The sequence below is a fragment of the Zingiber officinale genome, chromosome 7A (genome assembly GCF_018446385.1).
Source record: "Zingiber officinale cultivar Zhangliang chromosome 7A, Zo_v1.1, whole genome shotgun sequence".
Lineage (NCBI taxonomy): Eukaryota > Viridiplantae > Streptophyta > Magnoliopsida > Zingiberales > Zingiberaceae > Zingiber > Zingiber officinale.
Window position 1 is genome coordinate 72,479,232 of NC_055998.1, and position 17,407 is coordinate 72,496,638.

General features: G+C 39.4%; 1 protein-coding gene across 1 annotated transcript; it reads left to right on the forward strand.

The window, feature by feature from the left end:
- Positions 1-14,317: 14,317 nt before the first annotated feature.
- Positions 14,318-16,953, forward strand: LOC122001517 (glutamyl-tRNA(Gln) amidotransferase subunit C, chloroplastic/mitochondrial-like). Its single transcript, XM_042556292.1, has 5 exons — positions 14,318-14,531; positions 14,615-14,655; positions 15,333-15,388; positions 16,474-16,528; positions 16,667-16,953. The coding sequence occupies exons 1-5, from the start codon at positions 14,343-14,345 to the stop codon at positions 16,740-16,742; spliced, it is 417 nt and encodes a 138-aa protein (XP_042412226.1). The 5' UTR covers positions 14,318-14,342; the 3' UTR covers positions 16,743-16,953.
- Positions 16,954-17,407: the final 454 nt, after the last annotated feature.

The window sequence follows — 17,407 nt, forward strand, 5'->3', positions numbered from 1 at the left end:
ACTTCAAAAATATTTTCTCCAACAAATTTTCCAACAAGTACTCCTCTATGTATAATGTTACTATTAAAATTTTATAATTTCAACCAAGTTTTCCAAGAGCCAATATCATTCTTCTCCTTAATTAAAAGTAAGAAATGAGAGTTATAAACTATTAAGTGCTTTCAAAATCTTGTTTAATCAGATATCTATTTTTGCTTATTTTTTTATATATGGCAAAGGGGGAGAATAACAAATTCAAAAAGTAGCAAATTCAAAGTACTTAAATTCAAAATACTTCAAACTTAAAATAATGAATATTTAAAGGGGAGCAACAGTTAAGGGGGAGCCTATACTTTAAATTCATAGAATTTAATTTAGCAAAATTGCTAAGCTTGTGTTAAATGTGTTAATCTATTGTGTTAATCTATTCGTTTGTGATATCTGTTTACTTGACTTTGAATTCGAGTTGTCATAATCAAAAAGGGGGAGATTGTTGGTGCGGGAAGCATCCAACGATCAAACTCGTGTTTTGATAATGGCAAAGGATTCAAAGTTAAGGTGTCTTTGTAATCTAACAAGTCTGCTTGAGCATTTCAGGAAAGTCCTAGCTACGGTTAGGCAAAGGGAAAACCCTAGGGGGTGGTAACCCTATGCGAAAAGTCTTGGCAGGTCGATGGCTTCAGGCAAAAGTCCTAGGGGGTGGTAACCCTAGGTGGAAAGCCCTGGTGTCGCGAACTAGGTGAAAGACTGGACTAGCCGGGAAGCGGATGTCCAGCAGAAAGTCTGGAAGCGTCGAGTGCTGAGCAAAAGTCCAGTCGATCTGGAGGATCGCACTGGCAACAGGTAAATCTCCTGAGTGGAGTAGGTGAGGACGCGTTCCCCGTAGAGGGAACAGTAGGCGTCGGGTCGACCTAGGATTTCCGGACGGAAATCCGAAGTCAGACCCGGACAGTTCGGAGACTGTCATATTATTCTTTATCATATTCATACTGTTGTTTTATGCTAACCTTGTGTTACAGGATATTGTTTGGGACTAACATGTTTTGCAGGTACAAAATAATGATGTTTTCCCTCGGATAAACAGTGTCCGAGGCGCCTCCATGGGGCTTAGAGGCGCCTCGGGTGCAAAAGCTGACCTGGCCGCAAAGCAGGTCTGAAGGCGCCTCGGTTGGCTATGGAGGTGCCTTGAAGACCTATGAAGGCGCCTTCAAGGTGATAAGCGCAGAACGGTCAGCGCTCATCTGCACGGTGGACTCGGAGCTATGGAGGCGCCTTCGGAGGCTTCCAAGGTGCCTTGGACACCCTTTATAAGGGGGGTTTCGAGCAGCACCTCAGAACAACTGATTACAAGTGATCATGCTTCAATTGGCTGCTAAACGCGACATCCCGAGAAAGCTTCAACTCGACTCAATGATCCGACACTTCGATTTCCTTAGATTCTGTCGTCGGTATTGTATTTCTTTAATTAAGCAAATTGTTCTAAGTTTGTAATATTTATCGATCTTATAGTTGTTGCCCACGGAAAGCGATCAAGGATCGCGGGCCTTCGAGTAGGAGTCGCCTTAGGCTCCGAACGAAGTAATTCCTTGTGTCTCTGTGTTTGATTGTTTTTATTCCGCTACTTATTACTCTGATAGTTTCTCGTACGATTTACGAATTCGAAAAACGAAATAGCCGCGAGCACTATTCACCCCCCCCTCTAGCGCGTCTCGATCCAACACCATGACCATCACAAATTATACATAATTCTAAATTATGTAATTTCCATAATTTTCTGTAATTTTAATACCAATTTTTACAATTTTTACGAGTAAAAATTCCCGGCGGTCCCGTTTAGCGGTTTTCGGGCACAATCGCGGAACGAATCCCCTTGCGGGGCCAGGGGCAGCGCCCCTACCCGCGATCTAACCATCGCGAGTGTCCCTAAGCAATCCTACAGCGCCTTAGTTCGCTGTCCCAAAAAGTTTTGGGGCGAAACCTTGCTGTTTCGGAAAAATCTTCTCTGTAGTCGAAGCCTACAAGTGTCGAAACACTTGTGCTTCGCTTCTACGAGAAAAATACCCATAAAAAATCTAAAAATCATAAAATTACAGAATGTTACAGAATCTATATTTTTCATAAAAATACAAACTAAACTCATACAAGCCTTCGCACGTGACTCTGATACCACTGTTGGGTTTTTCGGGCCGCGAAAACCGTTTTTTCGCGTCGCGGAAACCCCGAAACCCCCAGCCACCGGATCCGTGCGAAGTAAAAAACTTTTGAAAACATTATGAGTACGAGTTTTATGCTAGTTCTAAACTAAGAGAAGGAATTACCCTTGATGCGTGCCCTTTACGAATCCCATTCGTCCAAGGAAGTGTCGGATCTTGAGATCGTCAAGCGTACGATCCTCTAGAAGTATCCACACGAACAAATGGGTGGAGAAAAACTAAACAAAGGTGTGCTAGCACCCTTGATCAGCCACGGCAAGAGGAGGAGAAGGAGAGCTTGAGGAGAGAGCTTGAGGAAGAAGAAGATGTGAATGAGCCTTGAATGAAAAATGAATTTCTCATTCAACACAAAAGTGGTCGGCCACCTCAAGAAGTGTAACCCACATTTTTGCATTAAGTGGCCATTAAAGAGGGAATATGTAACCTCCATGAGGTGGCACACACATGTGCCAACTATAATGATGTGGCACATTATCATTGGCCACATAATGCCAAGTCACAAATGATGTGGCATAAAGTCAAGTCAAACTTGACTCTTCCTCTTCCTCACAAGTCAAGTTAAACTTGACTTAATCTCTCTCATGGTTGATCTAATCCAACCATTTAATTCAAGCCAATTTAATATAATGAATCTAATTCATTTAATTAAATTGATTCAATGAGTCATAATCTAAATTAGACTCATTGAACACATGAATCAACTTGAGTCCAACTCAATTAGCCCAATTAGGATTACTCTTAATCCAATTTGATTCATCACATGAATCTAATCCTCTTGGTTCATCATATGAACCTAATCTCCATCTAATTGTCCTTAGCGTGTGACCCTATAGGTTCTTGTAACGTTGGCAATGCCCCTAAACCCATTTAGGAGCATAAGTAATGAGCGGTATCTAGCAACACATCATTACTACCCAAGTTACAAGAATGTTGAGATCCAACATCACCTTGTGACTACTAATTGTGACTCCTCACAATATATGACAAATGTCCTTCTATCCTAGACATCTAGATTGATCAATGTGAGGCATAGACCGTGTCATCCTCTGACCAATCTAAATCTTGATCTCCAAGTAGACTCACTAAAACAAATGAGCTCAATATGTCATATTGACTCATTTGGGCATGGTCATGCACTTCGTGGTCTCACTCTATCAAGAATATCGATGTCACTCCCGTCATATAGGAGGGATAGATCTCATCTACATCACTCACATCCCTCTGCATAATTCGTTACATACTCAGTAATCGCCTTTATAGTCCACCTAGTTACGGGTGACGTTTGACGAAACCAAAGTACATAACTCCTTATGTAGGGATCCATAGTGACTTCAGGTCTAAGGACTAGTAGTCATACTAATAGCCACATGAGAAAGTATATGACACTCATATAACGATCCATGATACTTTCTCATGGCGGGTCATTCAGTATACATTCTCCAATGCATACCCATGTGTCAACTTGATATCTCTATATCCATGACTTGTGAGATCAAGTCATCGAGTTGACCTACATGCTAGTCTTATTGCATTAACATTGTCCCTGAATGTTAATACTCGACTAGAAATGATTAAAAGTAGTGTTCCCTATATCATCTCACTATTGGTTCAACTAACCGATTGATATAGGTAAGAACCTTCTACTCAAGGACGCTATTATACTTAGTTTATTTGGCACCAATACAAGTAAGTATAATAACCAAAAAAAACAAATGCATTTATTTATATAAGAATATGATACAACAAGTCCATAATACAATCATCAAATGATTGGCTCTAGGGCTCTAACTAACAGCTTGAGTACGAAAGTCAGAGCGAATGTTTACTGAAGCTTCTGGTCGAAGTCCTTTTTATAGGCCTTTTCCAGGTGCCCGGACCACCCCACCCCCCCCCCCACCCCCGGGCGCCTCCGACAAGGTTTATCCAATCCTGGGGCTTCGTTGACTTATCCATATTCAGGCACCTAAACTCTGACATGTGATGGTCCATCAGTATGCACCAACTCATCTGCTCGGGTGCTTGGGTTCGGACCAATCCAGGCACCTGGACTTGGCCCAAGCGCTCGGACCTCCAAGCATTTAGATCCCTCCTAAGCTCTTGGAAACCCTTTTTTCAGCCATCCGATTCCCTGCATCACAAGATTAGTACAACCAAGTATAACCTGCAAGATAGAGTTAGCACAATATAAAATAGAATGATTAGTAATTAGATCATATTTTACCAAAACCAGGATCTAGTCATAGTCTCATCTTAGACTTCTAAAATGTCTCTAAGCTGGACCAGCACCTATAGTCCCTCTGGGACTAATTCTTACTGGATCACTCTTCTCCAGTGACTTACCTTTACTTACCATTTGCAGCCACTTGACTTGCCTCTTGACCCACTGGATCTTCCTGTCACTTGTTAGGTTCGCAGACCCAATAGAACTTTAGCCATGTCAGATCCCGCAAACCCAACTAGACTTTTTGCTAGATATCAAATCACACCTTGGCCTATCTATCCTTAGACCTAATTGGGCTTAAGCCTAGTGTCAGGTCCTCTAGACCTGTCAATTCCTGCACATTTAGTAAAGGTATTAGACCACACAAAATCTAACTTTAACCATTTATCATTCATCAAAACTAAAGTTCAATTATTAGTGTCAACTGTACTGATAAGAGACGTCCATGTGCATCGCCCACGCTATCAAAATCATATCATTTATATATATGCTTTTCATGGATGAATCATCACTCTCTATTTCACTCGATCTATCCCTACTTTTAAGAGCCTCCTCGAATTCGCGGATGTATACACATAATTATAAATGTGTCAAAAAAAATGATATTCTTAGGGCATTGGTGATCGTAAATTTTTTACATAGATTCTCCATCATATCACTATCACATCAAAAATTAAAAGTCCCACTCCTTTTAAAAATTTCTCTTCACTATCATAAACTGTTAGTTAGAGCCCTAGAGCCAATCATTTGATGATTGTATTATGGACTTGTTGTATCATATTCCTATATATATAAAGACATTTGTTTTTTGGTTATTATACTTACTTGTATTGGTGCCAAATAAACTAAGTATAATAGCGTCCTTGAGTAGAAGGTTCTCACCTATATCAATCGGTTAGTTGAACCGATAGTGAGATGATATAGGGAGCACTACTCTTAATCATTCCTAGTCGAGTGTTAACATTCAGGGACAATGTTAATGCAATAAGACTAGCATGTAGGTCAATTCGATAACTTGATCTCACAAGTCATGGATATAGAGATATCAAGTTGACACATAGGTATGCATTGGAGAATGTATACTGAATGACCCGACATGAGAAAGTATCATGGATCGTTATATGAGTGTCATATACTTTCTCATGTGGCTATTAGTATGACTACTAGTCCTTAGACCTGAAGTCACCATGGTTCCCTACATAAGGAGTTATATACTTTGATTTCATCAAACGTCACCCATAACTGGGTGGACTATAAAGGCGATTACTGGGTATGTAATGAATTATGCAGAGGGATGTGAGTGATATAGATGGGATCTATCCCTCCTATATGACTGGAGTGACATCGATATTCTTGATAGAGTGAGACCACGAAGTGCATGGCCATGCCCAAATGAGTCAATATGAGATATTGAGCTCATTTAATTTAGTGAGTCTACTTGGAGTTCAAGATTTAGATTTATTAGAGGATGACACGGTCTATGCCTCACATTGATCAATCTAGATGTCTTGGATAGAAGGACACTTGTCATATATTGTGAAGAGTCACAATTAGTAGTCACAAGGTGATGTTGGATCTCAACATTCTTGTAACTTGGGTAGTAATGATGTATTGCTAGATACTGCTCATTACTTATGCTCCTAAATGTTTAGGGGTATTGCCAACGTTACAAGAACCTATAGGGTCACACACTAAGGACAATTAGATGGAGATTAGGTTCATATGATGAACCAAGAGGATTAGATTCATTTGATGAATCAAATTGGATTAAGAGTAATCCTAATTGGGCTAATTGAGTTGGACTCAAGTTGATTCATGTGTTCAATGAGTCTAATTTAGATTATGACTCATTGAATCAATTTAATTAAATGAATTAGATTCATTATATTAAATTAGCTTGAATTAAATGGTTGGATTAGATCAACCATGAGAGAGATTAAGTCAATTTTGACTTGACTTGAGAGGAAGATGAAGAGTCAAGTTTGACTTGACTTTATGCCACCTCATTGGTGAGTTGGTATTGAGTGGGCCAATGATGATGCTCCACATCATCATGGTTACTTAAGTGGGATGCCACCTCATGGGAGTTACCAAGAGTTGTGACTCTTGGCATTCCATGGAGGTTACAACTCCTCTTAATGTGGCCGGCCACATCAATTGCAAGTGGAGTTTTCATTTTGTGAAGTAACTCTCATCTTCTTCCTCCTAGAGCTCTCTCTTCTTGCTCTCCCTCTCCTTTCTTGGCCGAACACCATAGGTGCTAGCACACCTTTGTTTGGTCCCCTCCACCTAATTTTGTTCATGTGGATACTTCTAGAGGGTTGTCTACTTTGACAATCTTGAGATCCGGCAAACCGTTGGACTAGCGGGATAGTGAAGGGCATCGCATCGAGGGTAACGCTCTTATCTAGTGTAGATCTAGACTTTAGAAACTCGTACTCGTATTTTGTGTTTATTTTTCTTCTCACGGATCCGGTGGCGGGGGGTTTCGGGGTTTCCGCGACGTGAAAAAGCGGTTTTCGCGACCCGAAAAATCCAACAGTGGTATCAGAGCCATGTGCGAAGCTTGTACGAGTTTAGTTTTTGTTTTTATGACAAAAAAATAGTACTATATTTTTCTGTAAATTTCTGATTTTTATGATTTTTATGGGTATTTTTCTCGTAGAAGCGAAGCACAAGTGTTTCGACACTTGTAGGCTTCGACTACCGAGAAGCTTTTTCTGAAACGGCAAGGTTTCGCCCCAAAATTTTTTGGGACAGCGGACTAAGGCACTGTAGGATCGCTTAGGGACACTCACGATGGTTAGATCGCGGGTAGGGGCGCTGCCCCTGGCCCCGCAAGGGGATTCGTTCCACGATTGCGCCCGAAAACCGCTAAACGGGACCGCCGGGAATTTTTACTCGTAAAAATTGGTATTAAAATTGCAGAAAATTATAGAAAATACATAATTTAGAATTATGTATAATTTTTGATAGTCATGTCCCAAAAATACCCAATTGGATTGGTATATTTTGTGTTGTAATTCATAATACGGCCTGCGTGTCGTCATGTGATTGTGTGTGCTGTATTTTTGATATGCGACCTGCGCGTCGTGCCTTTCTCTATTTATTCTTATTGTAAATTAGTTTAAACTCGAATGTAACTCGAGTTTCAAAATTGTAATGTACAAAATTGGAGCCGTGGAAGGTTCACTCAAGACGGAGTTACGAGGAGGGCGCGAGCAACACAAGGTGGTCAAAGGGAGGAGCTTGAGAAGCTGTTGACCCTAGGTTGACCATCCGATCTTCTCATTGGCTTGAGAAGATAGTATTAGGGTCATAACTAATCACAAATTAATTTAATTAATTACTTGTGTGTATGTGATGCATGATTAGTAATTAATTAGTGTCTAACGATTAGATTAGATCTAAATCGTGTACAAGATGCACCCTTTCGATTAGATTAGATCTATCGTGTATTTGATACACATCGACGATTAGATTAGATCTAAATCGCATCAACTCTAATGCCTACCGTACTGTGATACCTATCACTACCTCGATCGCATGTGTTGTTGAATCTGCCAAAGCAGAGCAACATATATCTTGGTAGGGTACGGAGGGACAATCTTGGTCCCGCTTATCAACGCATGGGTGAGTACAAACTCAATTAGATTGAGTATTCCTAGTTAACTCGGTTGGATCGAGTACAACTATAGGCATTTTTCCAATGGTTGGAATATAGGACATAATCACATTTATATTAATTCTTGGGCGTATTAGCCAAAGCTAACTCAAGTTTTAATATAACTGCGGATAATGATCATATAAACAAGAGTTGCATAGAGATGTAATTGGTAAATCGTTACCTACCGATCATACTAAATCTTGGGTGTATTAGCCAAAGCTAACTCAAGAGTTAGTATGATGTGGATCTTGTCCCACATGAATTATATAATTCAGTGGGAGCATCATTTAGTTAAAGGCCTAATTAAATGATTTAAAAGAATATGATTTTTATTTTCTGCATTTTTCTGTTGTAGAATTGTCATGACGTCAAACACGAACAACTTCTCTCTGCGTTCTGTCCTTAAGAAGGACAAGCTCAATAGAGCAAATTTCCTAGACTGGTATAGGAATTTGAGAAACGTTCTCACCCAAGAACGTAAACTGTACATTCTGGAGCAGCCCATTCTGGAGGCTCCTCCTGTCACTGGCACGCGAGCTGACCGAGATGCTTACAAGAAGCATCAAGATGACACATTAGATGTGTCCTGTCTTATGCTCGCGACCATGAACTCTGAGCTTCAGAAGCAACATGAGTTAATGGACGCTTATGATATGGTTGAACATCTTCGTCAACTGTATCAAGGACAAGCAGGGCACTGGAAGAGGAACTGCATAGGATACCTGGAAGATCTTAAGAAGAAGAGAAATAAGATTTCTACTTCAGGTATAAATGTTATAAAAGTCAACCTCTCTATTTCTTCATCGTGGGTATTAGATATCGGATGTGCTTCTCACATTTGTACTAATGTACAAGTGCTAAGAAATAGCAGAGCATTGACGAAGGGCGAGATATACCTACGAGTAGGCAATGGAGCACGGGTTGCTGTTGTTGCTGTAGGAACTTACTATCTATCTCTACCCTCTGGGCTTGTACTAGAATTAGATGAATGTTGTTATGTGTCTGCCTTAACTAAGAACATTATATCAGTTTCTTGTTTGGACAAGAAAGGGTTCTCTTTTATAATAAAGGACAAATGTTGTTTTGTTTATTTAAAAGATATGTTCTATTGTAGTGCACCTCTGATGAACGGACTCTACATTCTAGACCTTGAAAGCACTATCTATAACACAAATACCAAAAAGTTTAAGTCAAATAACATGAACCAAACCTATCTCTGGCATTGTCGCTTAGGTCATATAAATGACAAGCGCTTATCCCAGCTCTATAAGGATGGTTTGCTGGACTCATTTGATTTTGAATCTTATGAGACGTGCGAGTCATGCCTACTAGGCAAGATAACCAAGACTCCTTTTAGTGGGCATAGCGAAAGAGCGACTGATTTGTTAGGACTTATACATAGTGATGTATATGGCCCTTTCAATGTCGCTGCTAGAGGCGGTTATAGGTACTTCATTATATTTACTGATGACTTCAGTAGATATGGTTATGTGTACTTGATGACACATAAGTCTGAATCCTTTGAAAAGTTCAAAGAATTCAAGAATGAAGTACAAAACAAGCTTGGCAAGAGTATTAAGATACTTCGATCAGATCGAGGTGGAGAATACCTTAGTCATGATTTTCGTGACTACCTAGCTGTGTATGGGATTCTATCCCAACTCACTCCTCCTGGAACACCACAGTGGAATGGTGTATCCGAAAGGAGGAATCGTATCCTATAAGATATGGTACGATCTATGATGAGTCACACAGATCTTCCGACATTCCTTTAGGGCTATGCTCTAGACACGGCAGCTTTTATACTCAACCGAGTTCCATCCAAGACCATAATAAAGACACCATATAGGATATGGACTGGGAGATATGCCCAGGTGTCTTTCATGAGGATTTGGGGTTGTGAGGCTTACGTTCGACGTCAAGTCTCAAACAAGTTAGGACCCAAATCCGACAAGTGCTACTTTATTGGATATCCCAAGGAAACTAAGGGATATTACTTCTACATTCCCAGGGCAAAGACTGGGGTCTTTCTAGAAAGGGACTTTGTTTCTAGAAAGACTAGTGGGAGCACGTTCGATCTTGAAGAAGTTCAAGATGCGGACCATAGCACTGAAGCCTCGATGGAAGTTGAACTGGAACCACAAAGTGTTGTGGATGATGTTGTTCCACAAGGAGTTGAGGAACAACAACCAATTCAAGTAGACATACCTCTTCGCAGGTCAGCCTGAGAGATACTCATTTCTCTTGTCTGACCATGATGACATTGTGCTCATAGATGATGAGCCTACCACCTATCAGGAAGCTGTGATGAGACCAGATTCCGAGAAATGGCTAGAGGTCATGAGATCCGAGATGGAATCCATGTACACCAACCAAGTATGGACTTTGGTTGATCCACCTGAAGGGGTAAAACCCATTGGGTGTAAGTGGGTCTTTAAGAGAAAGACTAACATGGATGGACTTATCTATAAGGGTCGCTTGGTAGCTAAAGGTTTCAAGCAAATTCATGGTATTGACTATGATGAAATCTTTTCTCCAGTTTAGATGTTTAAGTCCATTCGGATCATGCTTGCTATTACAGCATACCATGACTATGAGATATGGCAGATGGATGTCAAAACCGCATTTCTGAATGGAAACCTACTCGAGGATGTGTACATGACACAACCTGAGGGTTTTGTAGATCCACAGTATACTAGCAGAGTATGCAAGCTGCATAGGTCCATTTATGGACTAAAGCAAGCTTCTCGGAGCTGGAATCTTCGATTCGATGATGCAATCAAATAGTTTGGTTTCATCAAGAACGAAGATGAGCCTTGTGTCTACAAGAAGGTTGTAGGGAATATAGTTGTCTTCCTCATATTGTATGTGGATGACATACTACTCATTGGGAAGGACATCCCTATGCTTCAGTCTGTCAAGACCTGGCTAGGGAGTTGCTTCTCAATGAAGGACTTAGGTGAGGCATCCCGCATTCTAGGGATACAAATCTATAGAGATAGATCTAAGAGATTGTTTGGCCTAAGTCAGAGTACATATATTGACAAGGTACTCCTTCGGTTTGCCATGCAGAACTCCAAGAAGGGATTTCTGCCGATGTCACATAGCGTGAGTCTTTCGAAGACTCAAAGTCCCTCTTTTAGAGAGGAGAGAGATCGCATGGATTAGATCCCTTATGCCTCAGCCATAGGATCTATCATGTACGCCATGCTATGTACTCGACCTGATGTCTCGTATGCTTTGAGCATGACGAGCAGATACCAGTCAGATCCAGGTGAAAGTCACTGGACAGCGGTCAAGAATATTTTTAAGTACTTTAGAAGGACTAAAGAATATTTCTTGATATATGGAGGCGATGACGAGCTAGCTGTAAAGGGTTACAGTGATGCCAGCTTCCGGACGGATCAGGATGATTATCGATCGCAGTCAGGGTTCGTGTTTTGCATTAATGGTGGTGTTGTGAGCTGGAAGAGTTTGAAGCAGGACACAGTCGCTGATTACGACAGAGGCCGAGTACATTGCTGCATCAGAGGCAGCAAAGGAGGTAGTTTGGATCCGCAAGTTCATCACTGAACTTGGGGTGGTTCCCAGTATCGCTAACCCTATTGAGCTCTTTGTGACAATAATGGAGCTATAGCACAGGCTAAGGAACCTCGCTCACACCAGCGGACCAAACACATACTACGGCGCTTCCATCTCATTCGAGAGATTATCGAGAGAGGAGATGTGAAGATTTGCAGAGTACCTACAGAGGCTAACATCGCAGATCCCTTGACCAAGGCTTTGGCACAGAGGAAGCATGATGGTCACACTAGGTCATTGGGGCTTAGAGCCTATACTGATTGGCACTAGTGCTAGTGGGAGATTGTTAGTTAGAGCCCTAGAGCCAATCATTTGATGATTGTATTATGGACTTGTTGTATCATATTCTTATATATATAAAGGCATTTGTTTTTTGGTTATTATACTTACTTGTATTGGTGTCAAATAAACTAAGTATAATAGCATCCTTGAGTAGAAGGTTCTCACCTATATCAATCGGTTAGTTGAACCGATAGTGAGATGATATAGGGAACACTACTCTTAATCATTCCTAGTCGAGTGTTATCATTCAGGTACAATATTAATGTAATAAGACTAGCATGTAGGTCAACTCGATGACTTGATCTCATAAGTCATGGATATAGAGATATCAAGTTGACACATAGGTATGCATTGGAGAATATATACTGAATGACCCGCCATGAGAAAGTATCATGGATCGTTATATGAGTGTCATATACTTTCTCATGTGGCTATTAGTATGACTACTAGTCCTTAGACCTGAAGTCACCATGGTTCCCTACATAAGGAGTTATATACTTTGGTTTCGTCAAACGTCACCCGTAACTGGGTGGACTATAAAGGCGATTACTGGGTATGTAACGAATTATGCAGAGGGATGTGAGTGATGTAGATGGGATCTATCCCTCCTATATGATGGGAGCGACATCGATATTCTTGATAGAATGAGACCACGAAGTGCATGGCTATGCCCAAATGAGTCAATATGAGATATTGAGCTCATTTGATTTAGTGAGTCTACTTGGAGCTCAAGATTTAGATTGATTAGAGTATGACACGGTCTATGCCTCACATTGATCAATCTAGATGTCTTAGATAGAAGGACACTTGTCATATATTGTGAGGAGTCACAATTAGTAGTCACAAGGTGATATTGGATCTCAACATTCTTGTAACTTGGGTAGTAATGATGTATTGCTAGTTACCGCTCATTACTTATGCTCCTAAATGGGTTTAGGGGCATTGCCAACGTTACAAGAACCTATAGGGTCACACACTAAGGACAATTAGATGGAGATTAGGTTCATATGATGAACCAAGAGGATTAGATTCATTTGATGAATCAAATTGGATTAAGAGTAATCCTAATTGGGCTAATTGAGTTGGACTCAAGTTGATTCATGTGTTCAATGAGTCTAATTTAGATTATGACTCATTGAATCAATTTAATTAAATGAATTAGATTCATTATATTAAATTGGCTTGAATTAAATGGTTGGATTAGATCAACCATGAGAGAGATTAAGTCAATTTTGACTTGACTTGAGAGGAAGATGAAGAGTCAAGTTTGACTTGACTTTATGTCATCTCATTGGTGAGTTGGCATTGAGTGGCCCAATGATGATGCTCCACATCATCCTGGTTACTTAAGTGGGATGCCACCTCATGAGAGTTACCAAGAGTTGTGACTCTTGGCATTCCATAGAGGTTACAACTCCTCTTAATGTGGCCGGCCACATCAATTGCAAGTGGAGTTTTCATTTTGTGAAGTAACTCTCATCTTCTTCCTTCTAGAGCTCTCTCTTCTTGCTCTCCCTCTCCTTTCTTGGCCGAACATCATAGGTGCTAGCACACCTTTGTTTGGTCCCCTCCACCTAATTTTGTTCGTGTGGATACTTCTAGAGGATTGTCTACTTTGACAATCTTGAGATCCGGCAAACCGTTGGACTAGCGAGATAGAGAATGGCATCGCATCGAGGGTAACGCTCTTATCTAGTGTAGATCTAGACTTTAGAAACTCGTACTCGTATTTTGTATTTATTTTTCTTCGCACGGATTCGGTGGCGGGGGGTTTCGAGGTTTCCGCGATACAAAAAAATGGTTTTCACGGCCCGAAAAATCCAACATAAACCTCTCCAACAAATTTTTTATGATCTCATTATCAATTTAATTATTTTTATTTATATTTTTCGCTTATTTTTATTTATAATTTCATTGATTATATATAATATTAATTAATATTTTAATTTAACATTTATAATTATATTAGTACTTTAAATTTTATGTATTTATTTATGTAAAAAATAATAATTCGATAAAAAATAAAAAAATATTTAACAAAAATATAAAATTGAAAATTTGATAAAATAAAAAATATATTAAATAGGGCAGAGGCCCTTGCTGCATGGCTTTTTTTTTCAAAAAGAAAAGTATAAGCCGGTCATGAGATTTTAAGATCGGTTTACCAAAAATTTATAAACTTCATCCATGCATACGCATGCATCCACGTAGAAAGTAGGAGTGGGGTTTATAGCTTAAATCCATGTCATAAACCCCCTGCAATGCCCTTACGGCTTCACTCAACTCGGTTCGATCTTCATGTTGGGCCTTTACAGAACGGCCCAAAACTTATTAGGCTCGACTCTATATATATTAGTTGGGAACGAGATGAGGTTCCCGTCAAGGGTGGGCTTAGGCGATGGCGACGGGGATGACGATGAGCGACGCCACTCTTCTCCGCCGCCTCTCCACCTTGCTGGTGGCGCGATCTGGTTGTCCCAGGAGGATGCGCTTATTTTCGTCGTACATCGTGCGTGGTGCCACCTTCGAACCTCCGGACGTATCCCACCTCGCCGACTCCGCTCGGATCTCGCTTGCTCCGGGAGAGGTTCCATCTTCCCGATTCTTTTTTTATTTCGCGTGCTTTTACTCTTTCAAGGGATGGGAAATTAAAACCCTCATTTGTGGAAGGTGGAAGACTTTGGCCCCAAAATTAGGCAAGTAATCGACTGGTACGATCAATCAACCTTGGCTTCAGCTTGAAATGTGCTTACTTGCTTTTCATACTTTTGATGATCTTAAGCATTGGTGATCTTTTGGTAGACATGCGTATTTATGATAATACTTGGCGAGTTAATTGCTCCATTTTAAGCATTTGAATATTGAAAATTATGATAGACTCCTTTTCAATCCTGATTGGCAAATATGATGCGTCTGTGTAGGGAAAAAGAGGCAAACTAGCATTTGAAACTGTGATCTACTATTAGGACTGCACCCTCTCAGCCACTGAACTTAGTAAACTGCACCATATTTCCATCCACTTCTCGGTTGAACTTGATGAACTGGTTACTTAGGTTCAGGGTTGAAAGAACTGGGATAGTAGATGTCGAGCAACCCCCATTTATTTCAACAAGCCAAGTTTTAACCAAGAACCTTAGAAATAGCTTTCTTGGCATTTACCAACTTGGTAAGTGAGCACTTCCATTTAGCCTATAATTGTTGAGAGTGCAAGCCTTGTCAAGTAACCAAGCAATTTGACTTGTTTTCTTGCTCTCATGTATATAGATATATGCATTTTCATTTGTTTGTCAGAGTTACAGCTACTTCCGGTAACTATTTAGTAAACTACCCTTCAATGACGAATTCTTGCCAATATAATTGGTGCATTTGTCAAATGATCTCTTAACAGGTTTGGACAACTTCAGGCTGTAGATTTGGAGAGTGTTGAACCTTCAGTTCGAGCTGGTAGATCTCTTTCTATTATGATGTTCCGGTTTAAATCTTAGTTATCATAGTTCTTTTATGTTTAATTTACCACTCAGTAACCCTACCTTGCTAATTAAAGCATATTAAAACATTCTCAAATTCATGCGCCTCTTATTCTTCTGTTACAAGTTCTGGAAAACAAGTTATGTTGCATATAATATGTCTGTAAGATACAAGAAGCACTGCTCATGTGATCATTTGATATTCATTGTTCCAAGGAAAATCTCACAAAGCCTTCTAGGTCAAATTTGCCCTTGGCCCTTTTATACACCTCAGGGTGACTCAGTGAGTGATACAAAGTGAGAGTCGAGGTTGATACAGCTTGTCCCCATAACAAACTCTAGCTATTGATCAAATTGACCAAACATGTCTTTTCTTTATTGGTTATATGTGAGTGACAGATTGAATTTTGTTCACTTTACTAATCACCACAATGATGCATGGGGTTAACATCTAAATTTATCATGGGAGTCTTATGATTCTTAACTCTAAGATCCAAAGACTTCATGGAGCATCAATTTTTTTTTTTATTTTTGATTGTCTTAACCACAATGTGACAGTAAAGTTGTTGTCGTGTGACCTAGAAGAGGTCACGGATTCAAGTCTTAGAAACAACCTCTTGCAAAGCAAGGTAAGGCTGGACCTCGCATTGGTGAGATTTTCATGTACCGGGCTATCTTTTTGACTTAATCACTATGTGCCACTAGACCATATCAGATATAAGCCTCCCGATGTAGCTCGCTTATCACGGTGTCCTAGTAGTGTTATTATTTGAATTTGAACATTTGAGGAAGCCCTCCCGATGTAACTTGCTTACCACTAAGCCAAAATAGTTTTTATTTGAAAAGATGATCTTTCACAAAGGTATTTGTTGCTGTGAGGTAGACGCCAATAATTTCTATTGCATTGAGATTAACTTCATCCTTAACAATGGCCTCTTGTTTGAGACCGTTAATTTAAAATAACAGATTGAAAAGGTATTAATTCTCTTATATTTTATCATCTACAATTTTTATTGTTTTTATTTCTTTCTTTTATCTTTTTGATTGTTTCTGACTTTTCAGATGCCGAAGTTAGTATGTATAAACGAGAGGATACGCCAGAAACATTTGAGAATAGGTATGGATTGTCTGATTTGCTGAAGTTAGTGATCTTACTTTTCAGGTCACATCTTTTAAATTTTGGCTTCGATTATCTGGTTTGCTTTAGTTTTTTATTTATTTATTTTTATTTCTCTCTTTAATGCGATGAATATAGGGAGGCAATTATTAGAGTGGCGCCAAGCTACGATGATCCATATATAAAAGTGCCAAAAGTCTTGAGCAAGGAATGAGATTTCTCTACTTTGATATATGAAGCAATTATTCCTGTTTCAAGGTAAAAGTGTATTGTTGGACTTTCAACGTGAAACATTGGTCTCCCAAACAATTGGACTCTCGACGAGACCATACGTGAAAGATTTTAGCTTTCTTTAGTTTTTGATATGCTAAATAATATTTAATATTGTATAAATCTTATTTAATATCATATTAGAATTTCGTAAATTCAAATTTGAACATATCTAAAATTTGAAATCTAGAAAAAAAAAACCTCAATTTTTAATTAAGGTCGGCTCAAAATTCAGATTGGTTTTTTTTTTTTCTGGACATGTGTTTTTTTTTTTTTTTTTTTTTGCTCGTTTCTATGATTTGATGCCTTTGATTGAAGAAAATTTACATAAAATGTGAAACTAATGAATATGATGTGCTGAAATAAAATCGGCTGGCTTAATAATAGCCATGCAAATGATATTGTTAAATTACAAGTCGATTCGAGGAACGTAGGGGAATGTCCAACGGGTTTAATTTTCAGTTGTCCCCTTACGCCAAATTGGGAAACTCAATTAACGCAAAGGAGCCGTGAACAATTATTAATAAAATTTTAAATTTATTTACTAGTCAATTCATATAAAATGCTAGTATATTTAATTTACATTTACTTAAATTATCTCACTTTTTG

Coding starts and splice junctions, on each gene's coding strand:
- LOC122001517 (XM_042556292.1), top strand. CDS start 14,343: ATGGCGACGGGGATGACGATGAGCGACGCCACTCTTCTCCGCCGCCTC. Junction 14,656..15,332: donor ATTAGGCAAGTAATCGACTG/GTACGATCAATC, acceptor ATCTCTTAACAG/GTTTGGACAACTTCAGGCTG. Junction 15,389..16,473: donor TGAACCTTCAGTTCGAGCTG/GTAGATCTCTTT, acceptor CTGACTTTTCAG/ATGCCGAAGTTAGTATGTAT.